Source organism: Chelonoidis abingdonii, chromosome 23 (assembly GCF_003597395.2).
Source record: "Chelonoidis abingdonii isolate Lonesome George chromosome 23, CheloAbing_2.0, whole genome shotgun sequence".
NCBI classification, from domain to species: Eukaryota; Metazoa; Chordata; order Testudines; family Testudinidae; genus Chelonoidis; species Chelonoidis abingdonii.
The window spans coordinates 1,890,020-1,917,804 of NC_133791.1; the positions used below are offsets into that span (position 1 = coordinate 1,890,020).

The 27,785-nt window shown below is 53.6% G+C and overlaps 1 protein-coding gene across 1 annotated transcript; it reads left to right on the forward strand.

Moving 5' to 3' along the window:
• The first annotated feature begins 1,312 nt into the window (after window positions 1–1,312).
• On the forward strand, window positions 1,313–27,493 carry GPR153 (G protein-coupled receptor 153). Its single transcript, XM_032763792.2, has 5 exons — window positions 1,313–1,865; window positions 4,671–5,100; window positions 22,108–22,297; window positions 22,957–23,141; window positions 26,372–27,493. Exons 1-5 carry the CDS (start codon window positions 1,510–1,512, stop codon window positions 27,137–27,139), a joined length of 1,929 nt encoding a protein of 642 aa, XP_032619683.1. The 5' UTR covers window positions 1,313–1,509; the 3' UTR covers window positions 27,140–27,493.
• The last annotated feature ends 292 nt before the right edge of the window (window positions 27,494–27,785 follow it).

Consider the following 27,785-nt stretch of genomic DNA (forward strand, 5'->3'; position numbering starts at 1 on the left):
AAACAAATCTCAACTAGTGACAGAATATGTAGCAATTTTCTTCTGCCACTGGTATTGCTGTGGCTACTACAACCCAAAGAGCGATGCACACAAACACTCTCTTCCCCCTTCGATAAGATTCCCTTGTTTCCTAGGGGTGCAGACACTGAACCACAAGTAAAGCTCCTTGTAGCTAAGCTGCTGTTGTCTCTGTCTGAGTCTGGGCTCACAAGCCCCCGACAGTGATGCACTGGTATGTGTTGGGCTATCGGGATTCCAGCATCTGCTGAAAGTCAGCTGACCTCCAGAACCAGAGTTCCTAGGCCCATCACTTCATTCTCTGTTAAGTGCAGTGATTTTACAGGCCTTCCCAGGCCCTGCCCTGCTGCAGGCAGCTGCACAGCAGGAACCTGGCTCAGGATAGTCTCAGACTCTCAGGTTCTGTCTCATAATTGGGGGAAGAATAAGAACTCCAGCGCTTCTGCCATGCACACATCTTGGGTGGCCCATGGACAGAGCTGCTGTGCTGTGCCACGCGTCTCTGGGATGCAGGGTGTTCTGCCACAAGACATTGTGCATGTGACGCTCCCAATGGCGATGCAAGAGTGTGAGTACCAACCTCAGGGCAGACTGTGAGAAACCAGGGCACAAACCCCGGAGTGGCTTTGAGTTCTGAACTTAGATTTCACCATCCAACTGCACGAAGTGTGGGCTCCTCAGGCACTGAACATGGAGTCACAGTCCCCTGGCACAGGCACTGACTTTCAAAAGTGCCGGGGGGGAGGGAGAGGAGGGGCTTGACCCCCAGCTCTGTCCCAGGCTCCTCCCCCACTCCACCCCTTCCCCCAAGTGTTTGCATTCACACCTATTTAAACATGGGGTAGCAAGCCCAATGCTGCCAGACCCTGCCAGTCACACACCTCCGGGGGTCAGTCTAGGTCTGGGAGGGAGGGCGGGGAGGGGGCTGTGCAAACGAAGCCGACTGTGTGGAGCGGCACCCCCCGTGTGCTGGTTAGACCTGCTGTGGAGTCGGTGGCCTTCCACGGTAGCCTGCAGTCTAATATTTATTCCTGGGTTTTACCCAAGCTCCCAGCATCTTGTGACTGGCCATGAAAGGGTGTTGGGTTGGGTGATGTTAGTACTGGGGGAAAGTGCTGGATTGACAGCCCTGATACCCTCGGTGTTAGCCACATGGGGAGCCACAGTGCCAGCTTGCCCTGCCCGTTTGCCTCCCCATTGTCTTGGAGGGATCCACACTGGTGACGGCAGCGTTCAGCTGCACATCCATTGCACACGCAGCAGTAGGAACAACGGACAAAACATATGAGAGATGCTTTTAACCTGCCAGACCCTCTGTATTCCTGCAGGTTCCGGAGTCATTTGGTGTTGGGTCCTCCCCTGCAACGAGCGATCCCTCCCTAAGGCGCCCTGGATGGATTGTACTCTGCTGTAGGATGTATTTACTTCCCTCCTTCTTCCTTGTACGTCATCCACAAGTTGCCTCATCTGAAGGTGCCTCCATCCTCCACCATGAATGATGATCAGAGACTACACAACAATGCGGTAGCTTGGCTGATCTGCTCAGGGGTCTCCGTTCTAGCCAACACCTGGGGGATTCTGAGTGTAAGTGCCAAGCAGAAGAAATGGAAGCCCCTGGAGTTCCTTATCTGCACACTGGCTGGGACTCACATCCTTAACATAGCCATCCCCATTACTATGTACTCTGTGATCGAGCTCCGGCGGCAGCGCTCAGACTATGAATGGAGTGAAGGCCTCTGCAAGGTCTTTGTCTCCACCTTCTATACTTTAACCTTGGTCACCTGCTTCTCAGTCACCTCCTTGTCCTACCATCGGATGTGGATGGTCCGCTGGCCAGTCAATTACAGGTAAATTTCTCTCTCCCTGCAAAACAATGGGTTTCCTTTTCTACCTCAATCAAATGTTTATTTTTAAAACACGATAAAAATCCATCCAGTGCAATGACATGCATTCCAAGCTGGCATGAAGTAAATCTAGAGATGGGGAACTCCTCGTATATAGAAACGGACTGAACCTGGCAATCAGCTCTGAGCAGCACAAACAGCCTGGTTTCAGTTAAAATCTCAGCTTTTAGAATGAGCTAATCCATTGCCATGTTCTGGGAGCATGATGGATTGGAAAGCTGGCTCCTTCTGCACTTCCCTGCCAAGATGAGAGTCCAGAGTTCTGTATTTCCCTCTCTACAGAACCGGAACTAGGATGATAAAAAAAGCTTTTTAACTTCCCCTTCAAACAGCAAATGTCCCATCTGAATTCTGCATACAGAGGCAGAGCAGTGTTAGGCCTGATATTTTGGAGAAAGGATATTAAGGCAGTTGATCAAAGAATTATCCTTAGGAGTTTATTCTTTCAGCTTCTGAAATGCAGCAAAATCATAAACACTCAGTACAAGTTCCTGCGGTCTCTGATATTTTGGGGTCTAATCCTCTTTTATCACTTCCTCTGCAATTTTAATACATTTCCTCTAATATGTCTCCGTACTGTAAAATTTTTTCCTGCTAGGGTGGATTCCAACCACCTCACTGGGAAGCTGGTCGCACTCCCTGGGGCTTTTGGGGAATTGTGAAAACTGCCTGGGCAAGAGGAGCCATGCGACGCCTAGTGTCTGAAAACAGCTGCAGCAATTCTCCAGAATCCTTCTCTTCTAACTGGAGAGATGTTTACATAAAAAACAACTTAGTGTCTGTCTCATTCTCATTTCTTGTACATGCCCCTGGAACTGTTCTCTGAATATTTCCTTTTATCTCCCTTTAACCAACTGCTTTTCATTAGCTCTCTCTCCTTAGCCTTTTTTTTTTATTCAGATGTTGCAGGAGCAGTTACTTCTAAATAGACAACAAAATATCTGATAGGTGCCTTGAAAAGAGCATAAAGCAAAATGAAAATGACTCTTATCTTGGGGTTTATAAGCAAAGCTTCAGTCTTGGAGAATCTCTATAGAAATGTTTCTCAATTTGGAGCCCTGTCAGTCATGCCAGCCTGAGCCTGAAACTGCCACCCTTCCCAGCAGCACTCAGCCGGGTGAGACACTGACTGGATTTTACCCCATCATACCAAATTGAGTACGTCCGTCAAGATCAGCAGCCTCTATTGTCTGTTGGCGTTTGGCAGCCTGTATGAAATCAGTTTGTGTTTCTAGTTAGAACCCGCTTCTGGGACTAATGTATTTTCCACGTCATTTGAAGTTCTAAGCAACAATCAAAGAGCTGATCCCATAAGAGTATTTATCTGGTTAAATAAGGAAAAACGCTGCCTTGGGTGTTCGTACGATTGACCAGTATTGCCACAGTATGAAATAATGAAATATGAATAATGCTGCTCTCCTGGGCTATGTCTACACGGCAGCTGGGAGGCCTCGTTCCCCGCTTGGCTGGACGTACGTACACCAGTTTGACTCAAGCTAGTGCCTAAAAATAGGAGTATGGCCTCACGGCTGGGGCTGGCTGGCTGAGTTCGTACCCAGGGCCAGGCAGGATCCTACCCGAGCAGCTCACCCATGCCGCTGCCCAGACCACCGCAGCCACATGCTGTTTTTAATGCGCTGGTTCATGCAGAGCTAACGTGTCTGCCTGAGCTCGGCCTCACATCTGCCAGTGCTGTGTAGACAGACCCTTTTCTGTTCAGCAGCCTGGGGTAGCCAAGCATAGCACCCTGCCCAGTCAGCTCCTCCACTTCCTGAAGGATGCAATTCTCTGGCTCTGTGAACTGCTTTACCAAAAGCAGAAGGCTGGACGTGGTGCAGGAGTCGGGCTAGGCAGTGACACCCTCCCTGGAGCAATTGTATTTTTTCCAGTGACCAGAAAGAATCTTGAATAGCACTGAGGAGCTGAACTAGGCTGCCAGAAATCATCCCCTTGCCGCGGCACTCGGGGCGGCAGGACAGGGTAAGGATCCAGTCACACACAGAGAAACCCCAGTGCGGCTAATGTCCGAACCACCCTCGCGCTCAGGCTGGGTGGGCACGAGGCAGGTCCCGCTGCTGCAAATGAGCTTGATGCTGTGGGTCAGGGCAGCAGTGTCTCAGGCTCTTGCAGGCTTGTGTGTTGGTGAAGTCCAGGCCCGGCCCTGGGGTGTGCGGAGTTGGTGGGAGCTGAAGTCACTCAGCACCTTGCAGGGCCAGGCCCTGTGTTTGTAGCCAGCTGCCGCATTCTGCAGGAGCTAAAAGCAGGAGCGTTGCTCGGCTGGCGAGGGGCAGTTGTAACAGGCCCTTGTTGGCAGTACCGAGGAGAAGGTGAATTTCACATGGGCAGGTTAAGTACCAGTTAGAAACCTGACAAGTGCTTGTGACGCAAGGTTGGAGATGGATTGGGAAGGACCCCGAGCTTTTAACAGCTGGCCAGTGTATCTGCTTGTGTGCCCAGCTCAATTCCTCCTCGAGCTCGAAAAGTTCACACCCTCTTCCTCCCCCGTCACCTCATCCTCCTCAGCAGGGAGTCAGGGTCAGCCTCCCACCCAGTCTCGGCTCTGCTGCCAGCTGGGCCAAGTGCCATTGTGGCTCGTGAGGCTGTTTTTCTTTTATCTTTGTATCGCAAGCGCCTTTGCCCTGGTGGTGACATGGGATTTGGGGCAGTCGGTACCTCTGGGTCTTCTCCAGCCGGCACTGCCCTGAGGGTCTCATCTGTACCCAAGGAATGCTGTCTTTCTCTCCGCAGGTTGAGCAATACCAAGAAACAAGCTGTTCATACTGTGATGGGCATTTGGATGGTGTCCTTCATCCTCTCCACCTTGCCAGCAGTTGGATGGCATGACACCACCGAGCGCTTCTACGCCAGGGACTGCCGCTTCATCGTCACTGAGATCGGCCTGGGCTTTGGCGTCTGCTTCCTGCTCCTCATCAGCGGCAGCGTGGCGATGGGCGTCGTCTGCACCAGCATCACCCTCTTCCAGACCTTCTCCATCCAAATGGGGCACAGCGTCGACAGGAACAAGTTCAACGTGCCTGCCATCGTGGTGGAGGACGCACAGGGCAAACGGCGCTCGTCCATCGATGGCTCCGAGTCCATCAAGACCTCTCTGCAAATCACCTACCTGGTCACCGGGATCGTGTTCATTTACGATTTCCTGATGGGCTTTCCCATCCTGGTGAGTGATTGCTGGGGGGCAGGAGAGTTTGGATTAGTGACCAGTGCACAAAGGGGAAAGCTGCCCAAGCTGATGCAACCCCGGAGCAGAGGTTTCTGGTGTCCAGACAGGGGCGGCTCTAGACATTTTGCCACCCCAAGCACGGAGGGTCCCCTGGTCCCGCGGCTGCCTGCGGGAGGTCCACCAAAGCCGTGGGACCAGCGAACCCTCCGCAGGCACGCCTGCGGGAGGTCCACCGAAGCCACGGGACCAGCGAACCCTCCGCAGGCAAGCCGCCGAAGGCAGCCTGCCTGCCTCCCTAGCGACGACTGGCAGAGCGCCCCCCGTGGCTTGCCACTCCAGCCATGCGCTTGGAGCTCTGGTGCCTGGAGCTGCCCCTGTGTCCAGAGGGAGCATTTCAGGCAATGTTTCCCCAGGGTAAATGCAGCAGCACATGCTGGTTCCTAGGGCATTTGCTGCTGGTCTGTGGAAAGTTGCCCTTCCAATCCCACAGGGCACAGGGGTAGTTTGGGTGCTGGCTGCAGGTTTGGTCGTGCCCTGGAAATCATGACTTGGCGTTTGTGTTCCCCCGGCATGGGGCTAGGACAGTGCCGCTATTGGGGATCGGTACCAGAGGCTGAAGGATGTTTCACTAACCAATAATCAGGTGGCCTGGGGTTTTCTGAATTGGCTGGGTTCTGCAGTGAAATTACCACAGACTCCCCTGCCACCCCTTCCTCGGCGTCCTGCAGTCGTTCCCAGAAACGCCGGGGCCAGAGTGCAAGGCCGCGCTGTGAGGACAAGCGTAGCAGGGGTTCTCTCCCTGCCTGTGTGGAAGGGGAGGTCTGTTGCCTCTGGGGGATTGTACCCCTCATCCCCTAGCCTAGAGCTGTAATAGCTCCTGGTCAGAGTCCCTCTGTGCTGTGGAAACCACTCTCCCCCACCCCCCCGCAGGTCTGCATGGCCTTGGCCTTGGCCCTGGCCTCTAGCAGATCACCTGACAGTTGTGGGTTCTGGGGCAATGGGGCAAACCCCACACCCTCAAGAGAGAAGCTGCTTGAGAGGAACCTCACTGAATGTCCTGCCTCCCGGGCAGGTTTCTCCACATGGGGAATTCCATGATAAGGTCCCACGTATTCTACCAGTGGTGTGAGTGTAGACAGCCAGGCTCCCTGGGGAAGTGCTGGGTCCCTGTTCAGTGCCAGCTCTTGGGAACTGGGATTGCTTGGGAACCGGAATCCTGCAGCTCTTTCCTGAGCACGGGTTTCACTCCTGCTCTGTGTGAACACACATTGCTACCACAGCTCTCAGCCTGCTAGGACCCAGACCTGCGAAATTGGCCTCTGAAATGCATGTGTGAGAGCAGCAAGGAAACAGCTTCACGCAGCAGTGGAGGGAGAGGGGGAGGCTGTGGGATTCGTGCCTTGAACTTTGGCACTTTTCTGGAGTTCTGTGATTCAGAGTTTCCACTGCTAATAAATCACAGGGAGTCTCTGCAGGGCTGTGTGGGATGGAGGGAGTGCTGGGCCTGGAGCGAGTGAGGTCCTGCGTTGTTGGGGCAGTCAAGCAGGGTTGGTGCAGAGACTGCAGGACCAACGTGCATGCCTGGAACCAAGTGGGCTGGGCGTGCTGTGAGGAGGAATGTAGCCAGAGCATGGAATGAATTGAAAGGCTAATAAATGGCAAAGATGGTTTAATGCTGATGAAATGCAGAATAGCGATGTCTTTGAAGTGCCGTTCTCATACAAGCCTGCGTGCGCCACAGGAGCGCAGGGACAGAGGGAAGGCAGTGCGTGTCCGGAGCTGGGAATGAAAGATCAGCCTTAGTGAAGAGAGGAGCTGGGACACTGGCAAGCCTGACCCCCTGGCCTGAGCATTGTCAGATCCGCTCAGCACACAGGCAGGAGCCTGTGCATGTGCAGCCGCCCCTCCTGCCTGTGCGGAGTCTGGGGGAGCCTTCTGGTGGGGCAGCTGGGACGGGCTTGTGGTTAAGACACTGGACTGGACCCCTGAAGAATGTGATTCGTTCCCAGCTCTGCCACTGCCTCCCTGTCTCTCTGTGCCTGCATTCCCATTGGCAGCAGGGGGCAGTAGCACTGCCCAGCTTTGTGGGGGAGGGGGAGGGATGCCAGTGAGGTGCCCACATACCACGGTGTGTGTGGGGGGGGGCATGTGAGTACGTCGATAGGGAGGATGCAGATGAATTCCAGCAACTTTAGGGCAAGGAAAGCGAAGCCCTAGAGGGGAGCAGAATCAGAGTATCAGGGTTGGAAGGGACCTCAGGAGGCCATCTAGTCCAATCCCCTGCTCAAAGCAGGACCAATTCCCAGCTAAATTATCCCAAGACATGTGACACTTCCAATTGGTCCTGCCTAAGCACTTCCCACGTTTGGCTTGTGATGGAGAATGGGAGCGAGTGGCCATGGGGCACGCCGGCCCCTCCTCTCCATCACGAGAGGGGGCTGTGAGCACAGGACTGGAGACGGAGGGCTGCGCACCTGGAGTTAGCCAGAGAAAGGGGTGTGGAACTGAGAACTGCCTAGGCAAGTGCCCACTATGCTTTATTCTGTGGCTGTCGTGTATAATGGGGATGGGAATCCTGGGACTTGTGGCACGCCCAGTGTTTACACCAGGCAGCTGGGGGTAGGGTGACCAGAGAGCAAGAGTGAAAATTCGGGACAGGGGTGGGGGGTAATAGGTCCCTATATAAGAAAAAGCCCTGAATATCAGGACTGTCCCTATAAAATTGGGACATCTGGTCACCCTAGCTGGGGGTGATAAGTGCCTGTTTTTACTGCATGAGAAGTAGTTTATGAAATGCCCAGCAGAGGCGAGTGATGCAGATTTCCCTGCTTCGGTTGTAACATATGCACTTTATTCTTTTGGTAGCTGGTGCAGCTCCTCTAAGCAGGACTCTGTGTGTATCTTTGGCTTCTCTGGGGAGAGAAGGGAGAAGCGCTGGCAGGACCCTCGTAAGGCGAGAATACGTGTACGTGCATTGCAAAAGATGGAGAGCTGGTTCAGGCGGGAAGCTGGTCTCTGGCTCAGCCTGGACAAAGAGGAAGGCCTGTTGCTAAAGCCGTTCAAAAAGACCTGTCGTTGTGTAGGCAGAACATGACAGAGACATGTCGCCTGCTGAGATTTCGTTCCCGGAGCTGCCGGCTCATCCACACCTTGCCAGCAAATAATATCCACTGTCGGAAGCCATGAGTCAGTAAGCGATAGCCCCAGTGGAGAGTGTGATTGCATTCCACCCTGGACACCTGGCCCCAGATGGGCGCTGGGGCACAGTTCACCCTGGTGGGGCAGTGCTTTGCAGCCTGCTAATAATCCGCCGATGCTCCTGAGAATTCTGGCTTGCTGGCTTGGAGAGTTATTAATAAATGACTAGCTAAATCTCTGGAGGGTGATTTGCCTTTTCAGGCTCATAGTGCCACTTCCCCCCCCCCCCCCTCCATGTTTGTGCCTTTGAGAAAGCAGCCAGATGGTAGTGGGCTAAAAGAGGCCTAGGAGTCAGAAACAGCCAAGCTCCATCTCTCCCAACTTCCACGACCCCTCCCACCATAGTTCCTCAATCCCTTATCCTGACCCTGCCACTATCTGAATCTGTGTCCTTAGGCAAGTCCTTTAATCTGGCCAATGCTGGCCACGTGAAACCGGTGCTGACTGTGGAGCACGTTGGCAGTGCAGCACCCCCTCGGGGCTGGGGCATTTGCAGAGGAGAAGCCTGCTGGCCAAAGGGGATTCGTCATTTGCAGACATTCTGCTCACCTGGCTCAGTGGGCGGGGGACGGGGGGCAATGCCAGCCCTTCTGAGTGCCCTGGGAATGTCCTACCTGTTTCTCTGACACTCACCTTCCCTGCTCGTCCCCACACTCCTGCTCCCACTGCTCCTCTTGCTGGGGAGACAAGGGGCCACACTGGCTCTCAGTGGCACTGGTGTGACTCCGGAGCTGCGCTGCTGATGTCGCCGTGAGCTATGTACAGTAACGCACAGCGGGGGGAGGCAGTCGGAGGTGGGGTGGGAGGCTGGTAGGCCAGAGTAGGTGTCGTTGGTAGGCTGTGTTTACCGACAGCCAGGCCTATCCAGTGCTTTTCTGCACCATCGGACACTAATTCAGCAGCCTGAAATTATATTTCATGCTTCATTAGATGCCTAATTTGAATGCAGCAAGTTTGTTTCTGCTTTAAATCTGACCTGATTCCACTGGGGCTTGGCACCTTTTTATGTTTGGTTTTTCTCTGTTTTTCCACCTGTCACCAGCAGGAACATCCCCCTTTGCTACCCTGTTCATCCTCCCACTGCTGCTTCTGCCCCTTCAGATGCATCCGCAGCTTGTACCTCAGGAACTGGCTGGGCACCATCCGCCCTGTGTGGCTAATGTGGGGACAGCTCTGTAGCCATGCCTGCTGTTAGGGCACTTCAGGCTCCTTTTGTGCCTGATGGTCCTGGGCAGCCCCCGCCCCGCCCTGTCGTCCGAGGCCCTCTGCACCTTGGAGAGAGCGAGATGTGTGCCCCAGACAGTCGGTCCTCTCACTAAGCCACCCACCCCTCAGCAGTGCAACGCCCTCTCGAAGCGGCGCGCAGTTTGCTGAGGCAAGAGACCGGAACATTTCCCAGGACCTCTCTGTGCCAGCTCCTCCTAAATATAGTCTCTTGTGGCTGAGGGGAACTGGCCTCTGGCCTCCAAAGGCAGTGACTCATTCCTGGGTAGCTGCTGCTTCTTTTCGGACTAACCATCCCACAGCCTGTCCCTGGCCATTGGTGGATCAGTGCAAAAGACAAGGCAGGAAAGGCCAGCTTGTCTCGCTGAGGGGGAGGAGAGGGACGGAGAGGCTGCTCTCTGGAGAGGCAGGGAACATGGGAAGGAGGACAGAAACCGGGATTTAACCGGAGCCCGTACGAGAGGGGCGGGGGGAGAGTGTGAGTGAGTACCGGATGAGTGGATTTTATTTGGAAGGTGCTAAAGATGACCCCGGGCTCTGAGAGCATGTGACTGTTGGAGCTGATGGCTGGGATTTTTAAATAGCTCAGTGCGGACAGGATTCTTACTTAAAATTCTGCCCTTGGAAAAAGCCTCAGCAGAACAGAATTTATCTTGGGCTGAAAATCCCTGGAGGTGCAGGAGGTGAAGCATGTGGAACAGGCAGCGGTGTGTGCCCTGGCCTCTGCTGGAGCGGCTGGGCCAGGTATGGCCCCAGGTGCGCTGGGGAGCATGGCGTGGAGGAGACGTGCCAATGAGACGGGCAGATGAAAAGGACTCCTTGTTCTTTTGGAGTGTTCACTGTTGAAATGTGTCAGACCCTAAGGGGGGAACGTTCTCTGCAGGAATTTACATCATAAACACAGAGGAAAGGAGGAAAGAGATGTACATTTCCTCTCCCATGTTCCCTTTGTGATGAAGGGCTGTTCCTGCTGCTTGCAGCAGCATGTTCTGGTCTCCCATGCCGGAGGCCCAGGGACAGATGCCAACACTGCTGTGGCTGGTTGTGGGGCAGCATCCAGAGGCTCTCCCCAGAGTCCTGGCCAGCCCTGCGAGCTAGTGCAGACTCCTGAGGAGGTGGCTTTAGCATCTGGTAAGCGGGGGCCCTGCGTGGATGCTGGAGAGCACCTGGTGCAGTGCACTCTTCAGGAGCCCTGGCACTAGTGTCTAGGCACGAGTTCTAATTCAAGGACAGCACCATGGAGTCTCTGGCAGCCTGGTTACCTTGTAGTGCGGATGCAGAGTCCGTTCTCCTGTTGGAGGAATACCACTTCCCTGAACAAGGTTTGTTTCTGTCAACATAGCAACCATTACGCTGGTTGTTGTCAGCATAGCTCCATCGGTCGGGTGTGGTTTTTCACACCCTGACCAACATGGCCGTGCTGACGTAACTGCTAAGTGCAACCCAAGCCTTCGGGGCTTGTCTGCACTGGGAAATGGCCTCGAGAGAGAATCCGTGGTAACGAACACGCTGTTAGCCCCGAGCGCCGTGTCGACACGACTGGTGTGTTTAACACAGTGTCCGCTGGCTGTGCTAACCCTAGCTAACAGGATGCCACATTGACACCCTGATACCAGCTTATCTCTGGGCCTGCCTGGGTGCAGTGCGGGCACACACCATTGGGCAGTGCCTTATCTCTCTGACGAGGGCGCTGCACTAGTGGAAGGTAATGCAATGACAGCTCTGGAAGTGGATGAGCTCAGGCCAAGCTGGGTGCGAGACTGGGCAGTGCGAGCTCCCTCCGTGTGCTTCAGCCCAGCACTAGAGGTGCCACGTGGGCGATGGAGGAAAGGGAACAGTATTGGGCCTTTCTGCTGAGCCTGCCAGCCAGGGAGCCAGCTGTGCTCTCCCAGGCTGCCAACGAGCTGGGGGTGAACGGCGCTGTCTGGTCCCAGTGCCCTGAGCGCTCTGTCAGCCAGCATTGCTGAGGGCCGTGGAGCAGGGAGGGCTGTTTTCCTGCTGCTATAGCCCCTTGCTCTCATTAGCTTTTCCTTCGCACACACTCTGCTTGGTCCCCTTGTCTCCTCCAGCCCCCTTCTGATAACGCAGGTTTTCTGCAGCAAGGTGAACTGTTAACTGCAGTGACCATGCTCTGAAATGCTTCCAGCTGCTCTGTCCTTGTCACACTGTGACATCAAAATGCTTCTAAAACTGCTCCAGGCATGTGGGTGACGCTTTGAGTGTGTGAGCACACGGCTCTGTCTCTGCACAGTAGCCCAGCTCCAGTGGGGCGATTTGGGCAGGTTTCTGTTTGCGCATTCAAGGGAAGCTGCTCACTGAGCTTCATCCTGTTGGACTCGGCTGGGTTGTTGTGCCCGTTGTGATCACAAAATCCAGATGTTCCCGTGCCAAGCAGTGCAGAGCACATCTTGCGTCTCCCTGGCTGTGCCTGAATGTTCCCTTGCCCTTGTTTGGAAAGTGAGGTGAGTGATTGAAACACTCGTTGCAAGGTTCCGTTCTGCTTGTTGTTTCAGATACAAATGGGGAGACTTTGCCAGGCGCCAGGAGACAGCCCATGTCCAGAGCGTCAGTGGGCGCTGGCCTTTGTTGTGCCTCCCGCACAAAGAATCCTGCTTTGGAAAATCTTTGCAGCCCGCAGTCTTTGAGCCTTTTCTCGGCTCTTGTCTCCACTGCCTCGTTTCCACATGCATCACTGTCAGCTGCTCTGATTCCAGGCTGAGGCTGTGTCATTGATTGTTTCCTCTGGACTGGTTGTGCTTTGCCCCTGGCCTGGGTTCTCTGAAACCCATTTGGTGTGAATCCTGTCCTGAAACGTCATGTGGCAGGCAGCAACACGGGAGCTCAGGAGAGCCCAGGATACAGAAGGGCGGGAAAAGGGAAAGTGTTTGCATAATGCTGCTCTCTGAGTTGTGATGGGTTTGTTCTGGCAAGTTAACTCAACCGTACCAGCCAGCCAGAGTGACGGGAAGACGATGCGGAATTCAGCAGCTGGGCATGGAGCAGTTCATATGGCTCTTCATCCTTAGGCTGTTTTGGGGTTTTAAGTTTTCATTTCAGCAGTTTTGTGCCAAAGGCAGGTCTCTGAATTCTTCCTATTACGGAACTTGTATTAAATATTGAGAGCCAAAAATGTAAGATTGGGAGGTCGGTGTCATCAGCTTAAAAAATTAAAATCTTACACAGTCACACAGTGAAATCTGTGGCAGTAATTCACCCAGTGGATCAGATGTTTGTACTGCAGCTGACCCATTATAAACAGCACGGAAGGGTTAGGTTGCTGAAATAATCGGATCAAGGAGAAACACCCCAATATTTCAACCTCCTAGAATGACGCTCCCTGTTTATCAGGGAATGTTGTCAGTCGGCATTCAGTGGGCACGCTCATTAATTAGCATATCTACTCAAGCATATGATTTAACTGCCCTAATTCTTGCAGTTCAACTTCACTTTGTTAAGCATAGTCGTGTCTGCGCTCATTAACTGAAAGGCAGATAAATGCGTCTTACATTTAATATGTAGATGCCTGACTTAGAGAGATTGTTTTGTTTAGTTCCGTTGATGTGCCCAGTTAAATAAAAACCAGAATGCCTTGAGGTAGGGACTGGATGGCGTAGGGCAATAGTGCCAATCCCAAGTGCTCAAAAAGCACGAGTCAGGCCCCCCAAAATCCTGAGTGTGGCTTAAAGATCATGAGACTTTGAAAAAATAACTTTGTGGTTTGGCACCTTTGGGGTTCATGTTTTCAAGCTTTTCTCTGCAACCAGGAGAGCTAGAGACTCCCTTTTTAACAACCTGAGCAAAGATCCTCTTGTAATCACAGGAGTCCCAGAGCTGCAGCTTTCAGAAAAACACACAGGATCGTGGGACTCGTGATAAAATCCTGAGCAGGCCATGGTGCTTAGGGCAATGCTGCTGAATCTGGTCTGTAACTCACAGAATCTCCAAGCAATTCTCCAGCAGCTCACCATAGCCTAGCATGGGACTGTGGGACTTGGCTCGCGGGATGAGTTTCTGGCCATTTTGTGGTGGGGGTTGGTGAGGATGAAGCAGTTGCTGCTAATACAGAGGTTTCCCCCTCCTCATACGGCACTTGGCCTGAGTTCCCAGCCCCTTGAGGCATTGCTTCCCCTACCCCAGAGCGGCAAGGATGGGGAGGAGCTGACCTTGGCTAGAGCAGGGGGAAAGCTGCAGCAGGGAGAGGGGGAAGGAGTGAGGCTTTTGCCCTGAGGCCAGTGGCTCAGATTTGGCTGGGGTCGATCATGGCTGAAAGTTGTTACCTTGTGGTCAGTGGCTGGAGGGGGACCAGCTGGTGGCGTCTTTCTTTCCTAGTGCACAGGTACCACATCACCCTCCTGACTGGATCCCCTCATCATCAGCCTCTTCAGAGAGGCCAAGGACTGACTGAGCTGCAGGCAGCAAATACCCTCCTGCTTATGTTGTTTATGAACGTTTATATTGTGGTAGTACCTAGAGTGGGTGAGCACCATTTGCTATGCAGAGGGCACAGTGCTGGGGCTGCTTCAAAAGAAGGTTGGATGAAGTTAGTGGAGGTTATACATGAATGTGGTGAAGAATCGGGTCTAGAGTTGAATACAAACAAGACAAAAGCTATCATGGTGCACAAAGAACCCTGGGGAAAAGTGTAAGTTTCCAGAGAATGAAGCAGCCAGACAGCAAGTGAGAAATTATTGCTGTTCAGGAAGCATCGTTACAGAAGATGGACAGTCAGATACTGAAGTCAGCACCAGAACAGCAAAGCCAGAGAAGATTCTGGAAGAAAAACTGTCTGATGAGACGTGATATCCATCTGAAGACGTAGTCTCTCAAAACATATGGTTGGTCTACATTAAACTATGGCTGTGAAACTTGGACATTCAAATAATCAATAATTAAAAAAAAACCCAATCCTTTGAATTATGGTGGTATAGAATAATTCTGAAGCTCTCCTGGCTAGACTGTAACCAATGAAGTAGTATTAAAGATGGTGGGTGTCACCATTCAGGGCAACTGGATTTTCCCTTAGCAATCCGATATGGGCACCCACCCTCAGGCTTCCGCCTCCCCAGCTTTGCCCTTCTGGGCAGAGACCTAAAGCCCCTCTCCCTCCTGACTGGGGTGTTTCCACGATGCGCCATCCCCTGCCTACTGTGTCGTTCTCAGCACAGACAAGATGGCCCAAGGATGCCTGCTCACAGTTAAGAGGTGTAACTGCGATAGTTATATGGCAGCACACAGGTTTCTTGTGGCCACAAGGTCAACACAGCCTCAGCTCAGAACTAGCTCCTAGTCCTTCCACCCCTACCCTAAGGATTGGGGTCTTGTCCATTGGCTGGATCAGGGAGAAGGTTCTGAGCCAGTTTTAAACCAGACTATTTATCTAAGAACCCTTTCTTCCCTGGAGAATACAGTTTGAACTAGTCCATACATCTCTCTGGGAGGGGAGCTTCCAGGGGTTGATAAAGGCGGAAATAAATTAGCATTTTCCTCCCTGCTAGAGAAGGTACATTCAGTGCCACAATAACACATACACAACTGCATTTTAAATACAATATACCCAAAGATATTAACCCTGGTTCAATAACTTAATTCAATAAAGTTTATCTTAATTCCATAAGATTCGTCCAGGATGCTGCAGGGTATTGTCAGCCCCACTGGAACTCGGCAAACACTAGTAAGCAATCTTATGAAAACAACGATTTGATTTGCAGGGCACATTGCAAGAGGTTCAGTGGATGCCGCACGTTTATGGGCACTGAAAAGGAAAGCTAACAGCAGAAGAACAAGAGGCAGAAAAGAAGATCTTGGATGGATGATATGGTATCCTGGGTGGACCAAACAGACTATTTATCCACAGGTATTAGCAGAGGATTTGGGCTGCCATGGTTGCAAACCTCCAGGAATGGAGATGCCACCTAGGAAGACGCAATACCTAGAGGTCATGGTTGGGGCCCATAGTGCTGGGACAGACCCTACCCAGGATAACTTCTGGTCTGCCTGGCAAGTTCCTCCATATCCCTGCTGAGGCATGTTGTGGGGTGAGTGTGGAATTTGCACAGCTGTGTCCTGTGCTGTTTCTGCCCTGGGGATAGATACACTTGGTGCAAATAGGCAACAGTGTCCAAAACTGCCAATTGGGCACTTCTGAGAAGCACTAAACTGATTTTTATGTTAGCGAAGTTAAAGATGCAAATGCTGCCCTGGCGAATGAGCCAGCCTCCCCTCCTCCAGCAGGAATTTGTTTCTGGCCTTGCGGCCCATTCATGCTGTTACTTGAAGTAGGATTTAACAAACAGCGATGATGCTGATACTCCATGCCAGGCAATGTTAAGCAGTCAGTTTATAAAGATCAAATTAAGTTCATTTGAATTTGACTTACACCATTATGTTAATGAACCATTAATTAACAGGGGGAAGCACTATAGTTGGTCTTGATTAATATGAATCAGTTTGCATATTCTAGCTGTACTTTTATTTTCCACATTCTGAAACATTAATAACTGGGTGGTTTGTGCTACAGGGCTGGCAGCCCATGATTGCATGCAGCTCATTGGCTCTGGAACTGGCAGTAGATGCACCAGCCCACTGGGAAAATGGCCTCTATTGGACCACCCTGCAGAGGGGTTGTTTTAATTTAATAGATCAGGCCTTTTCCTTTTGTTTCAACAGCAACATGTTAACTCGTAACCCCAGCAGTCCAGACTTGCTGTCTGCCGTCTGGAACCCAGATGGTGAAAGCTCAGAGTCGTGGATGGGAGGCAGACGACACTTTTGGCATGCAAAAAGTCATTTCGGCCTTGCAGGGCAGGTGTAGATGAGTGGCTCTTTCATGCCCTGATTCAGGAAGGCGCTTAAGCGCGTGCTTCACTTAACCATGCGCGTAGGGTTTTTACTGGATAGACAAGTGAGGGGTTCAGTGAGGTTGTGGGATTCAGACCAAATCACTGTGTATCCAGCCTAGCAAGGGTGCCATGCACATCTCCTCTCCCCAGAGACAGGAGGCTCCAAGTGCATTGAGCAAGTTCACATAGAGAGGAGACAGCCGAATGCTTGCATTCACTTGCAGCTTGGTGTTAGCTGCCATCTTCAAGATGCTGCAAAATGCTCTGGAGCAGCTAATGAGCAGGAGGGGGCAGTCCCCCAAAGAGAGATCTTGGCAGAATAATCATGATTTCCTGTGTAAGATTTTGGACCATTGATGAGAATGACACCGGCTGGGGCACTGTCGGCACCAATGTGCCAGTGACCCACAGGACCCGTGTCCTTTCCAGCAGATGTGTGGAGAGCATGGCGCCATTTGCCAGAGTAGGAAACCTAGAGAAGATTTCACTTTGCATTGCTTGTATGGACTTGGAGATGTGGGAATTGGCACTGTTATCAGGCAATCAGCACCTCTGACCCTCCTCAGCTCGCAGAATGCCCCTGCCTCCAGCCTTGAGCCATCACCTGGCTTGGGTGGAATCACACGCAGACTGGGCCCTGCCTGGCATTCCCCTGGTACTAACCAGACTTGCCTCAGCAGATCTGATTGGGTCGTACCCTGCAGTCTGTTCCCTCCAGGGTGATGACAGTGGTAATTAGTGAACCGACCCCCTCCTTAAAGCAAAGTAAAATTGACTAGAACAAAAGCATGTCAGAGAAAACAGGTCTTAAAAGCAATCAAGCAACCTCTACGTATACCTGCCTCTCCCTGAGGCTTACCCATCCCTGGGCCTGGTGTCATAAATGGATAGGTAAGGTAAGGGTTAAGTTTCTTTTACCTGGAAAGGGTAACCAAACACCTGACCAGAGGACCAATCAGAGAACTGGATTGTTTAAAGTCAGGGGCGGGAATTTGTATACCCGGGGTCTTTTTTGTTTTCTCGGCTGTGAGTAAACAAGGTTTCCTCCTAACTCCTTCTTATTTCAAATATTATACCAAAAGTCTGTGAGTACAAAGGAACCCCAAAGCAATTCGGCTATGAGGAGCTTTGGGTTGTACGAATAGATGTGGATGGCTGTGTCTTTTGTTGTTTTCTCGGCTGTGAGTTAACAAGCTTCCTCCTAACTGCATCTTATCTCCAAGTGTCTCCTACACATCTGTGAGTACAAAGGAACCCCAAGCAATTCGGCTATGAGGAGCTTTGGGTTGTATTTACATGTATGTGGATTGGTTGGACTGGTTTAATCGGGCTATCTTTTAAATCAGACTGTTTCTTCATATTTTCTTATAAGCAAGAGCCTGTATTGAGTTTCTTAATGCAAGATTATTGTTTTATATTTTCTTTCTTTTTTTATATAAACTTTTCTTTTAAAACGTGTGGAAGTTTCTTTTCCTAGGGAGGCAAAGGGAAGGGAACAGCCAGGCTGTGGGCTATTTTCCTATTGCTTTCAGGGAAAGAGCAGGCTACGGGGAAAGAGAAAAAGAATCACCTCTGTATCAGGTATCTGTCTCCCTCACGGGAAGGCAGGCACGGGGAAAGGCAAAGCCAAGCTGTTGGTATTTTGCATCTCAATTGTCCTGAGGGTAGAGAACGCTTATCTCTTGGGAAGCAGAGAAACCGGTTTCTTGGCAAGCCTGGGAAGGAGGGGGGGAAGGGATTTTTTCCCCTGCTTTTAGCATCCAAGGGATTTGGAATCTGGGTGTCCCCCCAAGGAAGGGTTGGGGACACCAGAGAGAGGAAAGGGGGGATCAGGCCCCATCAATTCCTGATCTGGTGGCAGCGAGAATATCCAAGCTGGTAGTGAGCTTGGGGGAGTTTCAGGTAAGCCCCCAAACTTTGGATGCTAAGGTCCAGGTCTGGGACTGGGAGGCTAGATTACCACACCTGGAAAGGCCAATCTCGGCGGCGGGGGGGCTGGCAGCTTGTGTTCCTGTTGGAACTCACTGACCCATCTTCTCCAGGGAAGTGCTTTTTAACTCTTTACTGTCCTTTGCTCTCTAGTTCCCAGCCTGGCAAGCCAGCTGTGCCCTTCGGCCATTGCCTTGTAACTGCCACCCACAGTGTTTGGTGGGAGGTTGCTTATCCAGGGAGAATATGTGCCTGCATTTCTGTTTGTTCTTCTTATTAAACTAGGGCAGCACATTCAGATGGAAAGTCTTATAATCCAGTACAGAAGAACTTCCCTTGGCTGACTTGGTCACACACACTGTTCCTAAAACTGTTACATCTCAGGGTCCTCATTGTTACCTAGCTGCTCCTTCAGCATTCATAATTTTATTGCATCATTGCTCCACCTGCATCACTGGGGCGAAGTCTCATGAGACCTGCAAGAAGTGCACTTAGCGGAGTCCGTGTATTTAACCCCTAGCATGTGCTTCCTCTGAACATAAAGCTTGTATTTAGCTTCTAAAAGCCACTGAAATGCCCTGCCCTTGGGAATGAGGGGGAAGACGAAATAATTGCTACATTTGAGCATTAAATCAAGAAAAATACTCTCTGCGGGAGGGTGTTTGCTGTGCAGGGCTTGGGTTGCAGGCTGAGAACCAGCACGTGCATCTTTTAGGATCGCCATCGCTAGGGCCCTGACAGCATGCCCTCTTTGAATCTAATTTTACCGTCCCAAGAAGCTGACAGAATGTTTGACGTTCTATCCAGAGTCCGCAGTCTCCTCTCCAAATTCTGCAGGAGCAGGGAGCTGCCTAATAGCCAGCATGTGTGTCAAGCTGGATTAGTGGTGCTTGACTGAAACTGGGCAGGAGTTGTCAGTTCTGCCTCCAGCAGAGCACGAGCAGAAGGGTGTCCCATGGGACAGGAGAGGAGGGTGTCGTCCGCAGCCCCACTGTCAGGACAGGTGATCCGACTGGAACTGGCACGTGTCATTTTCTTGTCAAAATTGTGTCTGGGAAAGTGCAGCCAAGTGCTTTATATTTTGTAGACTGAGCTCCCATACACTGAGAAAAAAGGCTGCACCTGAGCCTGCAACCTGCGTGTTGTTTGAGTCTGTCCTTGCAGCTCTGGGTCTGAATGATGGTCTCAACTTTGTCTGCAAATCATTGAAGGAGGGTCCATGCCCTGTTGCCTGCAGAGTGGCTGCGTGGGCCGCCTGCTTTCCGGCTTGTGGTGCAGTCGTAAAGGTCGGGGTGGCTGCTGTTAATTCTGGCTGGAGGAGGCAGGTGTGTTAAGAGGGGACGAGGTTTTGCGGCCAGCCTCCCTATGGCAGGGTGAGTGGTTGGGGCAGTGTGCCTGCGAAGGGCTGTTTTCACTTGTGTGACTTTTGTGTAATCATTGTTTGATAACAGGAGCCCCAGAGAGACCAGCGTGGCACTTCATCTGATCAGCAGCCATTTGATTGGCTGATGAATGTGGGAGCTAAGTGTGGGGGTTGGGGGTTGCTACTAGCAGACGGATGCTGCAAAGCTTGTACAGGAGTTCCTCTGTGTAAAGACAAAACCACCCCAGTGAGTATCACGGAGCTTGGTACGGTGCAAAGCCACCTCGGTCTCTCGCGTGTCTGCCTTTTGTCCGGAGTCTAGGGCCCAATCCTCTGGGATGCTGCATGCGCTCAGCTCCATTGCCTTCAGCTGGAGTTAGGGGGCTCTCGGAGGAGAACGCTGCCTTTCTCCGCACTCTCTCCACTCAAGGGGGAGTTAGCAGGGGCTTTGCACCTGGATGCACACACTGCTTCCTTCTGACCAGGCAGGGATGGTGAATCCCACATTAAAGGGATGGAGCCGTGGCTAATGCCAGTGAATCTGTGTGGAGAGCCTGAGAATGATAGCAGGAGCCCTGGTGCATGGGGAGCAGGGGAGAGGGAAACTCAAACAGAACTGAACTTTACAGACCCTGGAACCGACTGCAGGTGAAAGCGCAGATGCTTGTTTGCCTGCATTGCAGCTGATGGCAGCAGGATTGCTGCCCTGTCACACCTGCCAGCTGCAACCCTGGGCAGCACTGCTCCCGGTGAGATTGTGTTGCTGGAGGTAACTGGGCTGAGTTGCACCATTGTCCTGCATGAATTACACTGAGGACTCTGAGCTACGAGTGCAAGGGATGAAAGTCTCTCCTGCTCCGTTTGCAGGCAAGGCGCTTTCTCCGCTGTGCTGGCGGGCGACTGGGAATCTCTCCTTGGGCACATCTGCTACTGCCCCTGTACTTCTTATTTCTCATCCCTTCTGGGGTCTCTGGACCCTGCTGCTTGTTCCCGTCATCCTCCTGATGACCTCATACGCCTCACCCTGACACTAGCTATGATGTCACAAGTGCCCCAGCGTCAAGCAACGTGTGCGCCAAGCGGGTCTGGAAACCAGGCCCAAGCGGAGGCAGCTGCAGAGGGCAGCTTTGTTCTGTGCAGGGCGCCACAGGCTTGGAACTAAGTGTGCCTCACTTGGTGCCTCACTCTGGGCTTTTGGCTCATATGGATTAGAGAGGAGCAGGTTGCTGGGTGCCTGGAGGCTGTCACAGGTTGCTGAGCAAAGCTGAGAAGGCTGGTTAGCAGGGCCCCCTTCCAGACTCGCCCTGCCCCAAGCAGTTGTTACCCAGTTGGATCAGGTGCATGAAGGCCTGTTCTGGTGTTACCAGAGATGCTGAGTACTCAGGAATGTCCCGGCACCAGACAATGGCTAATGCAGAGAGTGACAGAGGATGCCTGCTGGATCGTGGTGCTTCTCTTGCCTTGGACTTGTGTTCGTTACGTTCGGCTAGTTGGCCACGGCTGTGACGCTCCTGGGAGCTCCATGCAGCACTTTGGAGAACAGGGCTTAGTAGATCTCTGAGCCTGCTCTCTCCTGGGGAGGGAGGGACCATGCCAAGAATAACGCAGCGTGGCAGTGACCCTATCCCTTCCTGTGCAGGGGGGGGAGGCCATGGCGTAGAGGGTGTGGAAGGCCATGATGCCAGCTCTGCCTGTCAGCCGGGCTGGGCCCCTTTGCGCTCGATGCTGTACACATGCAGCGTGTGAGTGCCCGTGATTGCTGCTTCCTCCTGATGCTCCAGCGCTGACACACAACGCGTGAGGCCAGCAAGGTACCCAGCCCCTCCCCCCGCGAACTATGGAGCGAGCATGTGGCGCTGGCACCACCCTTGGGGTACGATCTGACACCTGGGTCATCTTCCCCTCCACCCCCCAGACACAGACTGTGGCTCTCACTACCTGAGCAAGGCCCTGATGTGGGAGCTGTAAGTGTCCACCTCCAAATGCAACACCCAGCAGTGCGGGCAGGGCCTTCAGAGCAGCTGTGTGCTGGGTACCGGCGCCTCTTAGGCATCCCTTCTCTCCGCTTCCTGGAGGAGGGAAGACAGGGTTGGGATGCTCAGCTTGAAAGCTGAGGACTAAGCTACCCCCATGGAGGCTTCTGGGTTGCAGGGCTGTGTAGGGCTCCATTCGGAGCCTGCCCAGAGCAGTCACTCTGCCAGCCCAGGGACCAGGAGCTGAGCCTGCTGAAAAGCAGTGCACGTGGCTAGCCCTGGGGAAGGTCTCCACAGCATTCTGCCAGCCAGCCGGCCTGGGGATCCAGCCTGGGCCTCCGTTTGTGCAGGGTGCAGCACTAACCTCTGGGGCGCCAGGCTGGACACGCAGGCCCTGAGTCGATGGGCCATACTCCCAGCCTCTGAGCACCAATGGTTCCGTTCTGAGTAACTAATGCGTTGGGGTTTAATGTCCCAGGTGGTGAGCTTTGCCAGCCTGAAGTCTGACGTGTCCTACAGCTGGATGGTGTTGTGTGTTCTCTGGTGCTCAGTCATCCAGTCCCTGCTCCACCCCCTCTTCCTCTGGGCCTGTGATCGCTACCGAGCAGACATAAGGTCCATCTGGGAGAAGTGCGTGGCCATCATGTCCAACGACGACGCAGACGAAGGTGAGAGCGAGTGACTCCCTGTGCCCTGAGCTAGCCGGCGCCCACCGTGGCAGCACCCCTCCCTGGGTGCTTGTCCTGTCTGGAGTTACCAGGCACCCACATGCCATTAACTGTCACTGCGTCATGTTCTTCCACCCTCCCGCGGATGGGGTTGGAGCACCAGTATGGGTGCAGCCTGGGTGGGCATGGCAGCTCTCCGTGATGCCAGTGGTGGCTCAAGTGGGGCACTGTACCCATCCCTGAATGGGTGCTCCTTAGTGATGCCCGTTCTGAAACCATCCCATCCTTCGCGGCTCTGCAGTCGTGAGTGTCTCCATGCAGTCCTGGTGCTCTTAAAGTTCCCCCGTCTGCAGCCCTGGAACGTGAATCCCTTCCCCCAGCCTCGTCTCTGAGGAGGTGGAATCGCTGTGTTCTCATCTGCCCCTCCAGGAGCAGCGCGTGGAATTGGACTGGAGATTCATTTTAATTTTGCTTGGAGCAACCCTGGCTCCTCAGGCTAAGAATAGTCGATGACATAGCACCCTTGATACCGCTGGAGAATCTCCTGCCTAGACTCCGCCAGCAGAGCTCTGCCCACGAGAGCACCACATCTCCCTCCTAGGTCTAAATTGCACGTGCTTATTTCTGTTCCAAACTAATTGTGACCCAAACCCTTGCAGAGACCAGCCTGGATGGTGCAATTCACACCGACCTGATGTATGAGAGGCCTTACGACTATAACTACGGAGGGGACATCCTAGCGCTGGAGCACATTGCCAAGTACGACTTCTCGGCGCTGGAGAGAGGAATCCCTCAGGTGTATCCTGTGCGATCGGTACAGGAGAACAAAATGCAGTATCTGCAGGTAATGGGCTCCAGGATGGGCAGCGGCTGGACCGCAGCCTTCCCCTCTGAGCAGTCTTGGAACATGCTCTTGGAAAGAGAAAGTGCTTACAAAGTATAAAAAAAAAAAATGTGAATCGTTGGGTGTGGCTTAGCATTCCAGGTGCAATGGGAGCCTGCAGTGCTGGCAGGCGTGTCCCCGCGCTACGCCCCCGCGGTGCTGGCAGGCGTGTCCCCGCGCTACGCCCCTGCGGAGCTGGCAGGCATGTCCCCACAGAACATCCCCGCGGTGCTGGCAGGCGTGTCCCCTCGCTACGCCCCTGCGGTGCTGGCAGGCGTGTCCCCGCGCTACGCCCCCGCGGTGCTGGCAGGCGTGTCCCCACAGAACACCCCCGCGGTGCTGGCAGGCGTGTTCCCCCAGAACCCCCCGCAGTGCTGAGGCGTGTCCCGCGCAACGCCCCCCCCCGCCGGTGCTGGCAGGCGTGTCCCGCGCAACGCCCCCCCCCCGCCGTGCTGGCAGGCGTGTCCCGCGCAACGCCCCCCCCCTCGCGGGTGCTGGCAGGCGTGTCCCCGCGCAACGCCCCCCGCGGTTGTGGCAGGATGTCCCCGCGCAACGCCCCCCCCCCGCGGTGCTGGCAGGCGTGTCCATGCTATGCCCCCCCCGGTGCTGGCAGCGTGTCCTCCGCGCAACGCCCCCGTGGTGCTGGCAGGCTGTTCACCGCGCTACGCCCCCGCAGTGCTGGCAGGCGTGTCCCCCGCGCTACGCCTGCCGGTGCTGGCAGGCGTGTCCCCGCGCTAGTGCCCTCCCCCGGTGCTGGCAGGCGTGTCCCGCGTACGCCCCCCCCCGGTGCTGGCAGGCGTGTCCCCGCGCAACGCCCCCGCGGTGCTGGCAGGCGTGTCCTCGCGCAACGCCCCCCCTGGTGCTGGCAGGCGTGTCCCCGCGCTACGCCCCCGCAGTGCTGGCAGGCTTGTCCTCACAGAACACCCCTGCAGTGCTGGCAGGCGTGTCCCCACGCAACGCCCCCACGGTGCTGGCAGGCGTGTCCCCACAGAACACCCCATGGTCCTGGCAGGCGTGTCCCTGAGCAAGGCCCTGATGTGGCAGCTGTAAGTGTCCACCTCCAAATGCAACACCCAGCAGTGCAGGCAGGGCCTTCAGAGCAGCTGTGTGCTGGGTACCGGTGCCTCTTAGACATCCCTGCGGTGCTGGCAGGCGTGTCCCCACGCAACGCCCCCGCGGTGCTGGCAGGCGTGTCTGGGCACATTCAGCTCACTCCTGTTGGACAGTCCATGTCTGTCCAATTCGAGAATGTACCTTGCCTGCTGTTGAGTGTCCAGACAGTGAGCACTGGTTTGCCTGCCCTGCACAGCCAGGAAGAGCCTAGTTGGTGCTGTGTTGATGAGCATGTCTTACCATTCCATGGATTTCAGTGGACAGTTAGTGGGTGACGGCAGCGCAGCAGAGGATGAGCAGGAGACGGGTGGATGGGAGCACAGTAACTTTATAAAAGATGGACTGGCCATTACTGGAGCCGTTTAAAGTCCCTGGGCAAAGTAACTATCCCTTGGCTCGCTGACCCCTAGGTGAGACCTTGTGTGACCTTTGCTTATTCTGCTTTGCTGTTGTATGCTCTTGCATTGATCAGTGACCTTGTAAGATGCACACCTCCCCTCCCCCACTTTATTCTGTTTGTATTTTTTTGTAGTATACTTGATTATAGTGCTGACCACACCGAAGGAGGGCAGCCCTGAGGAATTAAACAATTGACAAGTAATAATTCATTTATTGGAAGTTTTTATAAACATTAATTACAAACCTACCAGAATGTGTCACATTCTGATTGGCGGACAATCAGTCAGGATTTTCTAGGGCAGGACCGATTTTCACAGCTCTCCCATTGCACTCCGGCTGCTCTACACAATCGCTTGTAAGAAAAGGTTTAATACTGGCCGGGAGTTCAGCCTGGAGTACGTCAACTCACTCTGCTCATCCAGTTTTGAGGGATCTGTGGAGTCTCCTTGTAAATGTCAAATTAACTTTTGGCAGTTGCTTGCACCCATCAGGCTGCGCACACTTTGGGGTCTCAACCCAAGAACAGCTGGCTGGAGCTCCCCTCGTGGTGGGCTCCTGACTCTTCCAAAATGGAGCTAACACCACGAGGGTACAGCACACTCTGAATTTGTCCATAGCAGGTTTGCTGTGATTCCAGACTCGGCCTTTAAAACAGCAAAGCACATTGTGCAAGATGAGGCCTTGTCCAAATGACACACCTCTGGACTGTCTCTTATTACATGCAAAACACCTTGAAACATGGTCGTATGAAAGGCTGTGTGTAATCAACATGCTTGGTATTTTACTGCCTGCTTCTGAGATCCAGTGGAACCGACAGATGTCAGAGTTATTCCCTCACAATCGCTTTGCGGTAGCACTGACAGCCTAAATCCATGTTGTGTCCTAAAATGTTACAGGTTTACTTAAAATTGGAGCAGTTGCGAGTACAAGAAGTTGAGCAACCAGGTTCATTGCTCTTGTGTGCCTATTCCATTTCCATTTTCTCTATTCCCCAGCAATCAGTTGTTAATGTGCATGTGGCAGTGCCACTGAGACCAGTACCCATTGTGCCAGGCACTGTACAACCACACCCCCAAAGAACGTGTCATCCCAACAGACCCAGAGCGGGAGGGGAACACGGACCCAGAGAGGAGAAGCCATTTCCCCAAGGTCACACAGAGAGTTAGCGTTGGAGCCAGGAACAGAACCCAGGTTTCTTTGAGTCTCTGTCCAGTGTCCTGTCCGTCACACCATCCAGCCTCCGCACAGTGTGGGAGATTGTTCCATAGCACAGTGACTCAGCAGGAGTCAGCTGAGAACACATGGCTTTTGAAAGGGATATTCTTCTCGGCCTTAGCTCCAGTCATGGTGCCACCAGCACAGCACTGGCAGCAGCTCTGGGGACCCCGTGGAACCTCTCCCCGGGGGTTAGAACCTCCCTGTCCCACCTGCATGGAAAATTTTTGAGGAAGCACCATAAATGCCCAATGTGTCTCTGCACTGAGCTGCATCCAGCTTGCCCGGGCTTCTGGCAGGAGCACCAGGCAGTCAGGACTTTCTCTGATCTGTTCGTATCCAGTATGAAGCCATTGACATGCCATAAATGTTTTGTTTGACATGACTCCATAGCTCTGACGACGAAGCTCCCAGACCACGTGGGGAAGGCTGATCTGTGTTGTATTTTCTCCTCTCTTCTCTAGGTCCCACCTCTGAGGCGTTATTCTCACGATGAAACGGACATTTGGACTACGGGCCAGATTTCAGCCTACCTCCAGCGCTGGGGGGCAGGTGAGGATGTGGCCGGGCTGGCCCACCTCCTCATCCCGCAGCATGCACAGAGGAGGAGCAGCCTGACCTCCTACCATGAGGAGCGGCTTCCCTACTGCAAGCGCCGGAAGTCTGCGGAGAGCGTCATCTCACTCCAGCCGCTCACCCGTGAGGACCTGTACAAGTGCTTCAGCAAGGAGGAGGTGGTGAACTTCATTGACGAGAGCCCCCTGCCCAGCCCCAGGAAAAGCCCCATGCACTCGTCTTCCGTCTCCCTCCTCCCAGAGGCTTTTCTGCCCCAGGCCAGCGTGTGCTCCAACTTCCCTCTGACTGACTTTGAGCGGGAGCCCCAGGTGCTGCGCAGGTTCTCGGCGCAGGGGAAGGGCTGCACCCTCACTGTGCCCAGGGCTCTACGCGCCCAGGAGGACTCCAGATGCCTCTTTCCCGAGGGAAACAGAGACCCCTGCAGGGGACAAACTCCCTTCGAACTCGGGGAGGCCCAGGCACTAGACAGCTGCCCAGCAAGCAGCAGCTGCTCTGAGTCAGGGAGATTTCGGACGAGTTTGAGCATCTCCTGGGGGGAGCAGGAAAACCTACAGAAAGGTGGGAGCAAAGGTAGCAGCACTAGCTTTTTAAGCTCCCGTTCTGCTTCATCTGGGTATATAACATTTCATTCCGACTCCATTGGCTCGGCCTCCTAGGAGCAGGTGTGCTGGACCCCAATGCCACTCTGCCGTGTGTGTTGGTTTTCTATGGCTTTCCTTACATCCTTCAAAGAGGTGGTCTTGGTTTAGTAATGGGAGCTGGGCAAAGCACCAAAGAAATCCGATGTTTTCTCATGCATAAAAAAAGGGAAGCAGAGAGACTTGCTAGAGGAATGTCTGATCTGAGGACGGTGTAAAAATGTTTGAAATTCCTACTCAGGTGGACAAAACCACAGCACGGTCCTTCCAAACCCTTTCTGTGTGTGGATGGCAGAGGGGATCGGAGCAGGTGCTGCAGCCAGGGGCGGCTCCAGGCTCCAGCACGCCAAGTGCGTGCTTGGGGCGGCATGCCATGGGGGGATGCTCTGCCAGTTGCTGGGAGGGCCGCAGGCAGCCAGCCTTCAGCAGCATGCCTGCGGAGGGTCTGCTGGTCCGGCAGCTTCGTAGTCACAGGACCAGCGACCAGCAGAGCGCCCCCGCGGCATGCTGCCATGCTTGGGGCGGCGAAATGTCTAGAGCCGCCCCTGGCTGCAGCACAGAGCGAATACTCTGCTTTATTCCGGGCAGCAGGATTGCACCATCTGTAAAAGGCTGATAGGGGTTTAGCTGAACCCCATGTTCTCTCCTGGTATTTATTAGTAGC

What these genes read in the sequence shown, in the direction of transcription:
- GPR153 (XM_032763792.2), top strand. Translation starts at nt 1,510, where the DNA reads ATGAATGATGATCAGAGACTACACAACAATGCGGTAGCTTGGCTGATC. An exon ending in TGATGGGCTTTCCCATCCTG is followed by an intron (nt 5,101 to 22,107) that starts GTGAGTGATTGC and finishes TTAATGTCCCAG; the next exon opens with GTGGTGAGCTTTGCCAGCCT. An exon ending in CAACGACGACGCAGACGAAG is followed by an intron (nt 22,298 to 22,956) that starts GTGAGAGCGAGT and finishes AAACCCTTGCAG; the next exon opens with AGACCAGCCTGGATGGTGCA.